Source organism: Malus domestica, chromosome 12 (genome assembly GCF_042453785.1).
Source record: "Malus domestica chromosome 12, GDT2T_hap1".
NCBI lineage: Eukaryota > Viridiplantae > Streptophyta > Magnoliopsida > Rosales > Rosaceae > Malus > Malus domestica.
Window position 1 is genome coordinate 2,555,922 of NC_091672.1, and position 13,167 is coordinate 2,569,088.

Here is a 13,167-nt window from a genome sequence, read left to right on the forward strand (position 1 = left end):
AGAGTAGTGGATGTATCGGCACGTGTGCTGTTACGCTTGTCTCCACATGCTTCCTTGTATCCTTCTCACTTGCCCTATTTGTTCCTCAGGCAGATGCGGTATCTTCCCTGGAAGCATAAGATGTTGAAGATGAGTACTCGAGAGCAATGCTAGGTAAGTAATCAGGTAAGGGGTTCCAGGCAGTCAGTTCTTGGCTGGAAGCTTGATTCCAAGTGCTGACTGATTGCTCTCTTTCTCCTTGTCTTGCAGGTAAGAACAAGGCCAAAGGAAAAGACAGGGAAAAAGCATGATATGGGATACTCTTGCTTTTAACCCTGATGATATGAGATATTCTTGCTCTAGTATAGCTTGTTTACAGAGGTATTATCGGGGGGAAAGAAAGCTGAATATTTCGAAAGGCTTCGTTGGGAGTGCCCTCTCAGATAAGAGAAAGGGTTGAGCATTTTTGCAGGTCTGCCTGTCCGTTAGGGATGGAGGTCGACATATATAGGAGTCTCCCTAACATCAAGTAATAATGTTATTCCTTTACCCTGCTTGGTTATAGCACGGTAGAGGGAGCTGCCAGCTTCACATGTTTTAACTCTGTCAGAGCACTTTGAAAAAGTGGTCTGTGGTATCTGGAAAGCTGATGTTGCGTGTGAAGATTACAGACAAGCTTTATCCAAAGAGATCCAGCTCTTGAAGTTGGGAAAGTGGTGCCTCTTCGATTTTCGAACAAGCAATCCTGTCGGGGATCTGGCTCTCGAGATTCGGAGAACGATGCCTCTTCGATTTTTGAGAAAGCAATCCTGCTGGGGGTCTGGCTCTCGAGATTCGGAGAGCGGTCTCTTCGATTTTTGAGAAAGTAATCATGTTGGGAGTCTGGCTCTCGAGATTCGGAGGGCGGTGCCTCTTCGATTTTCGAGCAAGCAATCTTGTTGGGAGTGTTTTCTCGAATGTGAGTAAAGGTTGGACGTGTTTGCTAGTCGACCTTGCCACGAAGCACAGAGGTTGACACACAGGGACTTTCCAATTATCCAGTAGTGGTACTGTTCCTTTACCCTCTCTTCGATTTTTGAGAAAGTAATCATGTTGGGAGTCTGGCTCTCGAGATTCGGAGGGCGGTGCCTCTTCGATTTTGGAGCAAACAATCTTGTTGGGAGTGTTTTCTCGAATGTGAGTAAAGGTTGGGCATGTTTGCTAGTTTACCTTGCCACGAAGCACAAAGGTTGACACACAGGGACTTTCTAATTATCCAGCAGTGGTACTGTTCCTTTACCCTCTCTTCGATTTTTGAGAAAGTAATCATGTTGGGAGTCTGGCTCTCGAGATTCGGAGGGCGGTGCCTCTTCGATTTTGGAGCAAGCAATCTTGTTGGGAGTGTTTTCTCGAATGTGAGTACAGGTTGGGCATGTTTGCTAGTCTACCTTGCCACGAAGCACAGAGGTTGACACACCGGGACTTTCCAATTATCCAGCAGTGGTACTGTTCCTTTACCCTTGTGGGTAATAATATGGTAGCTAGACCTTCAAAATTTATGTGTTTAAACTTTGTTAGTGTTGTTTCTTTGCAATTCTTTTACCCTTCTTGGTCAGAGCGATGTAGTGGGAGCTGCAAGCTTCACGTGTCTCAACTTTGTCAGAGAACTTTGGCAAAGTTATCTGTGGTACCCATGAGCTACTGTTGCGTGTGGGAAGTGGGTGATTGAACAGTACGGTTCATGTGCTTTCTACTTCGTCAGAAATCTTCGACAGAATGCCCATAATTTCCGCAAAGCTGAGTGTGCGTGTGACAGGTGCTGACAAGGCTGGAAAAGTAGGTGCCTCCTCGATTTCTGAGATCGGCCCTCGTGGTCTCTGAGCATCCCAGCTTTTGAGAAAGCAAGCCTCTTCGATTTCTGAGATCGGCCTTCGTGGTCTTTGAGCAGCCCAGCTTTTGAGAAAGCAAACGCCTCTTCGATTTCTGAGATCGACCCTCGTGGTTTCTGAGCAGCCCAGCTTTTGAGAAAGCAAACGCCTCTTCGATTTCTGAGCAGGCGCCTCTTCGATTTCTGAAGCTTCGTTGAGTGCAGATTTTTATAGGGGCTGACATTAAGTTCCAAAGCACACTTGAATATCCACCAGTAGAAGCTCCATTCTTGCACTTCTAAGATCTTGATTTGTCCGACCTCTTCTCTCTTCAACACCTTTGAAAATGTCTGGCCCCTCCGACCGTCGTTTTGACTTGAACCTTGTTGAAGAGGCAGCCCCGCCTTCTCCAGACAACATATGGCGCCCATCCTTCGTCTCCCCTACTGGTCCTCTTACCGTTGGGGATTCCGTGATGAAGAATGATATGACCGCTGCGGTAGTGGCCAGGAACCTTCTCACTCCCAAAGATAACAGACTACTTTCCAAACGGTCTGATGAGTTGGCTGTTAAGGATTCTCTGGCTCTCAGTGTTCAGTGTGCAGGTTCTGTGTCTAATATGGCCCAACGCCTATTTGCTCGAACCCGCCAAGTTGAATCATTGGCGGCTGAAGTGATGAGTCTCAAACAGGAGATTAGAGGGCTCAAGCATAAGAATAAACAGTTGCACCGGCTCGCACATGACTATGCTACAAACATGAAGAGGAAGCTTGACCAGATGAAGGAATCTGATGGTCAGGTTTTACTTGATCATCAGAGATTTGTGGGTTTGTTCCAAAGGCATTTATTGCCTTCGTCTTCTGGGGCTGTACCGCGTAATGAAGCTCCAAATGATCAACCTCTGATGCCTCCTCCTTCTAGGGTTTTGTCCAGTACTGAGGCTCCGAATGATCCTCCTCCGGTGCCTTCTCTTTCTGGGGCTCTACCGACTGCTGAGACTTCTCCTAAGCAACCTTTGTGAAGGCTCCCTCTTGTTTGTTTATTTTGACTCAAGTATATGTACATATTTGTAACTTATCGGGGATATCAATAAATAAGCTTTCCTTCATTTCAACGTATTGTGTTAAATACACCAAAGCCTTCTTCGCTAAGTTCTTTGAAAAAAGAAACATCAAACAAACAAAAAAATATAATAAATGCAAAATCGTGCGATGCAAGGAATAATATTACTTCAGAGTTGACATTACTCGTTCCAAAGATTATAATTATTAGCTAGGCCTTCAGGAGAGCCTTTGCCAAAGTCAGCGGATCGGAAGCTAGTACCCAATTACCTAGTACCACTCCTTCAATAACTTGGCAAGTTTGACCTTGACTTTAGCTTCTGGCCGCACCGATTTTCTTGATCATCTTCATCTACATATTTCATAATCCGCTCGTAATCTGATAACCCAAATTTCTTGCTTTTCTATCTTGTCCTCAGCTATGTTTGGAAGGAGTGGTGGACGCTGCTGTAACGTTGTATGTTGCTTCTGCATATTCTACAACACCATCTTCTGCTCCGTCCTTGCCCTCCTCATATTCGTCTTCATCTTCAATCCCCAAGAGCCGAAATTCACCATCACCGATGCCTCTCTTACCCGATTCAATTTCACCGACGATAACAACACCCTCCACTACAACCTCGCTCTCAACATCACCATCCGAAACCCTAACAGAAGGGTTGGCATATACTACCGCCGCATCCAGGTCATAGCCAACTATAGAAAGAAGCGGTTTGCTATGGTGACATTACCTTCGGCGCCATTTTACCAAGGCCATAAGAACACAACCATTTTAAATCATGTACTAGTTGAAGGGCAACAGTTGGTGGTGTTTGGGGAACGTGACCTTTCCCAGTTGAACTCAGAGGCTGCTGCCGGGCTTTACAGTATTGATTTGAAGCTTGCTCTTCGGGTAAGAGCCAGGTATGGAAAGTTCAAGCCACCCAATTACAAGCCATATTACAAGATTGACTGCTCGCTGAAAGTTCCTTTCAGTTCAAATGAAACATCTCCAATTGCATTCAAGGCTACACAGTGCTGGAATGTTTATCTCTTTTCAAATCCCGGTGATTAGTCGCTTTATTTTCGGATCTTTTACCCCAAAATTGTATGAAAATTCCATGAAACAATTCAACTAATAATACAAGTGTTCACCATACTGCCAAACAATTTAGTACATATGTAGCACAAAGCACAACAAGAAAAAAAGAATTTAGCGATCACTGACGACCGTGTGCGATTAAATAGTCTCACAGAATGGTAATAAAAACATATCAGAGATACTACTAGGCCGCAGTTGTTTGGTTGGAATAAGAATTCAGTTTCCAGTAGAAGTATTTAGTATGTTATGCTGTTCGAAAACAAATCCCTTTCATTTCTGATAGAACTTCCATAGACTTCGGTGGTTGATTGACCCCCGTCACCAGAAGTATGATTATTGACATCTTGTTTGGACCCAATTTTACACTATTGGCCCAAGCAATTGAGATTGTAGAATGAGTAGAATTCTGAGCCCGTTAGATTTGATATTGAAGATTAATGTTATCTTGGTTGAATTACCATGACGATATTGAAGAATTATCTGTTGCATGGCGGGTTAGCGAGGAGTCCAAAAGCTGCAATGAGTGTTAATATACATTTTTATGTGTATTATTTAACTGAGTCTTGATTGCTCTCCAGATTGCATGGGATAAAGATGGAAAGTCCAACTTGGTACGCGCGTGACTGCAATTGGGATGATAACCACGTCATCAGAGGGCTGCTAAGTTAATCAGACTCTTTTTGGTGGGCATTAATTAAAAGATGTGGATATGGTCGCTTTCAAATACAATATTTTCTCAGGAATATTGTAGTGAAAGTGGATTTACGGCAACAGTTTGTTTGTTTTTTTTTTTTTTTTTTTGTAAGAGACGATAGTAGATTTTATTTCAACAAAGGGGTAACAGCATACAACATTTTGCATTAGTGCATAGCACCTTCTTCTACAAGTGTGTCAATCAGAAAACTTGGAGGAGAACCGTGTCATTCACAACTTTGGTTTAACGAGAGGCCAGTCCGAGCAAGGCGATGAGCAGCTGAGTTTGCATTGCGGCGGGTGTGGATAACAGTTGCTTCAGTGATTGATTAGAGTAGGGCCTTGATATCTACCACAACTTGTCCAATTGATGACAAGTTTAAGATAGGATTTTTTACTGCCTCCACAATCTGAAGTGAATCACTCTCAAAAAACAAATTTGAAAAACCCTTGTTCACTGCCCAATGCAAGCTCTCCCGAAAAGCGAGTGCTTCTGCCTGTAAGGGAGAGTAGACCCCCTCAAAACTTCCACAAATTGTAGCCACAAAATCCCCGTAATCAGTTCGAACAACAGCCCCAAAACCTCCCACCAATTTGGTATCACTCCAAGACCCATCAATATTTACTTTAAGTCATCCTGGTGGTGGGGCCATCCATTTGATGTGTCTAGATGTCCCGGAATTCAAAACGGGTGTTACCACATTGGCTTTGACAAAAGCAGACCATCGTTGCTGAGCACGGTCTATGCACACGTCAGAGGGTTCCAACTTTTCCTGCCACAACTTTTCATTTTTAGCCCCCTAGAGAGCCCAACAGATCATGAGGAACAACTCAAAACTGGACTTATGAAGAAGTCGAGCAGTCTCGATTCCCCACTCAAGAATTGACGGGTGATGGGCATCACGCAAACATGCTTCCAAACCCAATGCCATCCAAGCACATTTGGCATATGGGCATTCCCTCATTATATGGATAGTAGTCTCACCATAGTGGTTACACAGTAAACACTCCACTTCAGTTGTGATATGACGTCTTGCCAGGTTAGCTCTTGTGGGACAATGTTCATTTAGGAGACGCGATACATAAATCTTCACTTTGGGCAGGACATTGGCATTCCACAGTTTGGACCACAACATATTGGAAGAAAGGGTAGAAGATGACGCCCCGTTGTTGGTAGGTTGTATCCAAGAACGGGCGATGTGATATGCACTTTTCACTATGAACCTTCCTTGGTGCTCGTAATGCCAAATCAGATAGTCCGGCGGGGATCGTTCACTTAGTTGGATATAGCGAATGGCCTTAACCTCTTCGAGTGAGAACAGGGTTTGGAGTAGCTCGCAATTCCATCATCTTGTATTTTGGTCCACTAGTTAATCGACCATCGTCAACGTGCACCCATCGAGCATATGAAAGAATGGTCAAAACGTTGAAGGGGTAGGGATTCACGGTTCCTCCCAAATGCGGATAGATCTTCCCCCTCCCACCTGCCAACAAGAGCCAAGGGCAATGACCTTCCTTGCTGCACACAAGGTCTAAAATATCGATATTATCTCGATATTTCCATCGAAATTTCCGTGTTTTTTTACTACCGATATTTCCGATATCAGCGATATTTTAGACCTTGATAGGAACTCTATGTGGTACTAAGTCACTCATGTATCTTACCATGCAATGTATAAAATGTAAAATATTGTACTAATTCATTATATATAAATAATTATGGTGTGTTTAAACTTCTTTCATTAATTACTACATATTTTCTACACTTATAATGTTTGCCAGCTCGCTATATAATCAACTTAAATCAATTAAATCCATCATGCAATGCATTTCCTTCCAATTTTTTGTGATAAACTAATAGATAGTTGACTAAATAAACATCTTTCAATAAAAATTTCCAAGTTTTTCTTACAATTTCCGTGGTTTTTATTCAATTTTTATCGATATCGATAATATCCTGATATTTCCATCGAAAATTTCGTATTTTTGGACTACCGATATTTCCAATATTATCGATATTTTAGACCTTGGCTGCACATATGCTCTTCCATGTATAAGATGCATTTGGTTGTACAAGTACCTCCATAAAAGAGCCATTTGGAAAGTACTTAGCCTTTAGAACCCTCGAAATCAGGAAGTTGGGCTCAGTAAGTAGCTTCCAGCCTTGTTTAGCTAACATCCCCAAATTAAACGCAAAGATATTTCGAAACCCAAGACCACCCTCACATTTTGGGCTGCAAAGTCTTTCCCACGAACACCATGCATTTTCCTTTCACCTTCATCACCATTCCAGCAAAAGGATGCAATTAATTTGTTTAAATCATCACAGAAGTGTTTGGGGAAGAGAAAACAACTCATTGTGTAATTTGGAATTACTTGTGCGATGGCTTTGACTAGTACTTCCTTCCCTGCCGCACTAAGCAGTTTGCCCTTCCAGCCTTGGAGCCTTTTCCACATTCGGTCCTTTATATAGCTGTAGCATTATGTCTTGTTTCAACCAACAAGAGTTGGCATACCCAGGTATCAGTCATGTCGGTCTACCTTCTTGACTCCTAGCAGACCTGCCAGCCTCAATTGCATTGACCGTTTAACATTTCTGCTGAAGCAAATTTCACTCTTTTGCAAGTTAACTCGCTGCCCAGATACATCTTCATACATCTGTAGGACGTCCTTGATTTGGCTACACTCATCTTCCGACGCCCGGCAACAATTTGTTATGTGGTCATCGAACTTTTGCGTTCCTATAAATACAAAGCCAGTGGCAACGGAAAGGGCCCTTCAAATCAGCACACAAATTGCCCTACCCAAAGCTTTTCAACAACCCTTAGATTTTTTTTGTCTCTCATTTTCTTCTAGCCGACACATCTTCAGTTTGGATAAACAGCATTGTGAAGGCAACCGATGAGCACCTTCAATTTGGATAGACAGCACTGGAGCCGTAGAATCAGCCGATCGAGGAACACCTTCAGTTTGGATAAACAGCACTACTTCAAAACCAACTAGTTATTTATCTAAGTCTCGGTTAACAAGGATTTCCGAGTCATTGTTGGTAGAGATCATCTCATCAGCCTTCTCGGCAAAGTGAGGTGTTACCAGGTTACTACATTCAACACATTGAAAGCCGAATTTGATATTGAACTTCGCAAAACTAGCAGCCTTGTCTTCAAGCTATAGAACCAGAATTTGATATTGAACTTCAAGACCAACTGGTTATTTATCTAAGTCTCGGTTAACAAGGATTTCCGAGTCATTGTTGGTAAAGATCATCTCATCAGCCTTCTCTGCAAAGTGAAGTGTTACCAGGTTACTACATTCAACACATTGAAAGCCAAATTTGATATTGAACTTCGCAAAACTAGCAGCCTTATCTTCAAGCTATAGAACCCGAAGGCTGAGATATGTTCCTTCCTTGGCCGTAGTTGCAAGATCAAGAAGTTAGCAGTGCGTCCAACGCCACATCGACATATTTTACTCTCCGGCCAAATTCGGCTGACAAGTTGGCACGTTCCGCACACAACCGAATGACATAGTTAGCTTATTGATTACTCGACCTACACGCTACGTAGGCTTGGTAGTATTTAGAGTCAACACATCTCAATTAAATACTTTTTTCTGATGAATACATACACACATCTATTATATAGAGAGAAATTCTAGGAAGACAAAATTTGTAGACAAATTTTGTAAACCAAATGATGTGTCACCAATAGAAAATAAGCACATTTATCAACGCTTAAGTAATAATCCAATCATCAACTTTTATGTCATTTAATTTACAAAATTGTCTACAAATTTATTTTTCTTTCCATCATCTGACCAGACAATTACTTTGCTTGACCACACAATTACTTTGCTTGTACGTTTACCTAGATCGATCTACAAGCCACTATTTTCAGGATCATGCAAGGGTAACATTTCAAACAGCAACGAAATTATTAACTCAAGTCAGATTGAAACCAACTTAAACCCAATAAAACTGACCAGTTTTCATGTCTACTAATAGGGCGTAGAGTAACATACTTACCCTATGAGTTCCTACATAGGGCGTGATGAGTTAGGACCCAAGTTAGAACCAACACATACCACCATCATGGATGTGATCAGCCCGACCCCAAATTGAACCGGTTAAAAACAAGTACTTCTTGAAGCGCATGGGGAGGTGGTGTTTGGGCAAAACGACATTTCCAACTTTAACTCGGATACTGCTGTATACATCGATATACTGCTGTATACAACTTCAAGCTTTTTTTTTTTTTTTTTTTTTTTTTACCAACAGTGCTCAGCACATCGTCAAAAAATTTCATACGTTTCGATTGAATCCAATGCCGAAAATGTGCACAACAACGACACTAGGAGTTTTTAGTGCTGGGAGCGGTGATCATTTGTAGAGATCTGGCTTGTTTACAATGCATCACGCGTAAAATTTAACTAATTAATAATTCATGTTCAAACTTCAAGGGACGAGCATCTTACATTGCCAATGTGGTGTTACTGCACACCGAAAAATTACTCGACTTGGTGCGTCAAAACTGCCCATAAAACTACAGTTTAGAAATGTTATGCTATTCTCAGGGACCAAAAGTCGTCACAACTAACTCTCACATTGCAGTCTACCATACCTTCCCCCTCGTCTCATCCGCCATATTCAACTGCGACTAGAGCGTCCGTCCACCATAAGTTAATGGGTGAAGAAAACACAGAAAATAAAAACAAGCAGAGAAGTTAAAGGGGTTGGGAACTACAAGGAACTACTTCAAGCAAGTATCGAAAGTCGTTTTCCTCCAAGTGCTTCTGCATAAATTTGTTTAGCTAATTAGATCAACAAAACAGAAGGTATTTCGATTCTTTTGGTGATCAGGCGAGACCCGGATTGAACAACTTTGGAAGTTCCCCCAGACCAGAAGGACTCTTTGGATGTTCCTCTTGACATTTCCAACAAAGTCAATTGCTAGATATACATACCTTCTGTCAATGGCTGTCAGCACTCGATTAAGCTTTTTCATAAGTACAAAGCCGAAATCCTCCCTTTCGTCTTGTATACAAGACAATACTCCATCTGCAACTCCATTGGTACCATTTTTCTTGTTTTCTCTCGTCTAATGACTCCAAGGGGCGGCACCCGCTGCCTCTACTTCCCCTGCAACGCCTTACTCTGCCTCGTCCTAACCATGTTCATATTCTGGTTGATCTTCCTTCCCAAAGAGCCTCAATTCACCGTCTCCAATGCCTCTCTAACGCGATTCAATTTCACCGACACCGACAATACTCTCGACTACAATCTCGCGCTCAACATCACCATCCGAAACCCCAACAAAAGGTTGGCATATATTACCGCCGCATCCAAGTCTTTGCCAACTATAGAAAAAAGAGGTTTGCTAATGTGACACTGCCTAGGGCGCCATTTTACCAAGGGCATAAGAACACGATCATTTTAAATCATGTACTCGTTGAAGGTCAGCAGTTGGCGGTATTTGGAGAACGTGACCTCTCTCAGTTTTAACTCGGAGACTGCTGCTGGTGTTTACAGTATTGATGTGAAGATTTCTCTTCGGGTAAGAGCCAGGTTTGGAAAGATCAAGACACCAGATTATGGTCCTAGCAACATCAACTGCAACCTGAAGGTTCCTTTGAGTTTAAGCGAAACATTGCCGAGTGGTTTCAATACCACAAAGTGCAGGAATGTTCATGTCCTCACAAATCCAAGCAACTGGCCACGGATTTCAGATTTTCGGTCCAAAAAATGACCCCTTTTTTTACATAGTCATACAATGAGATAACTAAAAAGAGAATGTAATTCAAGAAATCATACTTCAAACAAGCAATATAAAGTACAAATTCAATCCACAATATGAGGATCTCTATTCTAATCTCGACTAAACAGGTGATGAAGTATACTTTTCATACTCAATCATCTAGTGATTAAAACTAAACCCGACATTGAATTATGGAAGTAAAGGAGCTCACCTGTTCAAGCAAGGGGGCGACAAGATCATACCAAACCTACGCACCATATTCAGGAATGTAGCCATATAGAGAGTACCATAAACGGCTTCAACCCAAAATAATCTTCAATATATGAAATTTCCATTTGAATATTATGAAACAAACACAAGCCTGAGATAAACAGACAAATTGATTTCAAAATCAATCTGTAAATTTACATTTTCTCACCACGCTGCAAGCATAATCTTGTATGAAATTAAGGGGCTTCCATTTTCAGATTTATATGAGGGTGATAGAATCCTTGTGTTCTTGTGAAGTTCTGCCATGTACCTTATTGTACAATCATGTGCAACCAATATTTGAATAGACACCAATGCAGTCAGCAGGACTTTTATTCGTATTCAAACTGAACCTCTACATGCAGATATTTTCTCATCAGCCGGACAATGGATGAGGTGAAGCTTGCTAAAACTTGGCACTCTTCATGGGATTTGGCTTCTGAGACCACCCCATAAATGACCAACTTCTTCAAATTAGGGCATCTTTCTAGAAGTCCTGCTACCCAGTCGGAGAAGAGCTCACTGATTATAGTCCATCCAAGTTCTAACACAACCACGTTCTCCAATGAAGATGACCCCTGCAAGCCACAAACATCTCTTAAATCATAACTTAATGATAGGTGGGTTAACTGAGGGAAGCAAGTAGAAACAGTCTCCAAATCCACCACCTCATCCTCGTCATCAAATACAACACCCCAGAGCCGAAGCCTCTTTAAATTTGATGATTTTGAGATCATGTTATAGAACTTTGGCCACATGATCGTGAAGCTGCTAACATCCACAATCTGAAGATTCTCTGTGTTATCCCCAATATCGAGATGGAGGACACTAACATCATCGATCTTCAAAACACTCAGTGACCCCTTACCAATAAGCTCAAAAAGCTCAAGGGTACAATCTTTCAGGTGCAGATTCTCAATGCTATCAGCCTCTAGTACGAACTTATCCAAACTGACAGCTTCCACGTAGATATTTTTCAGTGAAGGACTATTAAGTTCCATAGTTGCCTGTGCATCTGACATGGCAATATCAGGATTAATAAGAGCCAAAATCTGAAGTTTTGGACATGCGGTAAGCAAAAGGCTCAAATCCAAAGCTGAGATACTGACATAACTTAGCGAAAGTGACTTCAAGCATGGAAATTTCTGATAACTGGGTTCAACACCTGTTACAGAATTATGAGCCAATGCCAAGACTTCAAGCTTCTGTCGACTGCATTTCTCAATGATATTCACATTCGGAGTAGTCCTCACATTATAATGTAGTTGCCGCAAGGTGTCCCGGGTATACATGAGCCAAGCAATCACTGGGGCGGCTGAAAATTCATCAACATCATCCATAAAAATTGACAAACACTGCAATGCTGTGGTTTGGAATATTGTTTGAGTTATAAGAATTTCCAATCTACTTGTTGTCAGATCATGATAGACGGACCAATCATTGGAATTGAAAGAAAGAGTGTGGAGGTGATTCCGCCAAGCCTCTCTCCATTTCTTGCACGTTGCAGATGCAATCACAACATCTCGGGCAGCTTTAAGCCGGGATAGAATGTTACCTATGACTTCAACGGGAAGGTGCTCCATATACCCAATAAATTAACGAAAACCGAGGAAAGCTCTTGGTTCTCAAAGTTCAAAGTACCCCATGAAAATTAAGAAGCCAACTCTAAAGAAATCCTCACCACACAATTAACCATCCAGAATTGTTAAACATTCCATCTGGGTTTATCACAAAACAGAAGAAAAAGCAAGATCCATCCATGCCAAACACCAATCTGCCATCTTTTCGGGATTTGTCACGACATCATCTATACAAGTAAAAATTCAGATCAATATTTTGGACTTTCATTAATCAATCAGTAATTGTCATGGAAAGCAAAGATTAGCTAGTAGAAACTGGAAAAATCCAGTACTTTGGGCATTACAAACAAGTCAACAATTTCAAAAGTTAGCAGATTTTGCACCGGATCAACATCAATTCAATGAAAAACCAAGCAAACAAACTCAATAAATTAAACCCAATTCAATTATTCAAACAAATTTCAACAGCTTAGCATCAATCTACTAAAAATGGAGCAAAAACACATAGAACCCAAAAATCTATAAAAATACAATTAAATAAAAATGATCTCAATACAGTGATAATCAATGGGTAAAACAGAGAGAAAATTAGGGTGGGATTACCTGTGGAAGCAAATCAAAATCCAAAATTCCCAAATGTCATCGGGATCACTATCATCCCATTCATCAGAGAAAGGGAGAAACTTGAATGCAGGATTCGATGGTTTTGGAAAAACGAGTGGAGAAACGAACCAGCCAAAACCTGCTTGGTCCGCGGAGAAGACGAAGAAGAGTCTGCGATTAGAGAAGAGGGAAGCCGGCAGGTCTTCCTCTAGCACGTGTGGGAAAGTGGTGAGTAATTACGCACGTGAGAATGTGGAAATTTAATTTCTGAAATTGGAATGCAAATATGCTACATTTTTTTTTCCCAATCCAATATGCCAC

General features: G+C 41.5%; 2 protein-coding genes across 3 annotated transcripts; one reads left to right on the plus strand and one right to left on the minus strand.

Annotated features, from left to right (window-relative positions):
- Positions 1–3,308: 3,308 nt before the first annotated feature.
- LOC103454524 (NDR1/HIN1-like protein 3) lies at positions 3,309–4,007 on the plus strand. Its single transcript, XM_008394135.4, has one exon. The coding sequence runs from the start codon at positions 3,309–3,311 to the stop codon at positions 3,939–3,941; it is 633 nt and encodes a 210-aa protein (XP_008392357.3). The 3' UTR covers positions 3,942–4,007.
- A 6,448-nt stretch (positions 4,008–10,455) lies between these two features.
- On the minus strand, positions 10,456–13,166 carry LOC103451605 (F-box/LRR-repeat protein At1g67190-like). 2 transcript variants are annotated; one of them, XM_008391120.4, is made up of 3 exons: positions 12,847–13,147; positions 11,332–12,470; positions 10,456–11,241 (listed from the first exon to the last, which is right to left on the minus strand). In XM_008391120.4, the coding sequence occupies exons 2-3, from the start codon at positions 12,244–12,246 to the stop codon at positions 10,996–10,998; spliced, it is 1,161 nt and encodes a 386-aa protein (XP_008389342.1). In that variant the 5' UTR covers positions 12,247–12,470; positions 12,847–13,147; the 3' UTR covers positions 10,456–10,995. The 2 variants fall into 2 exon arrangements, with proteins under 2 accessions (XP_008389342.1, XP_008389274.1); XM_008391052.4 differs by having other exon boundaries at positions 10,456–12,470; positions 12,847–13,166.
- Position 13,167: the final 1 nt, after the last annotated feature.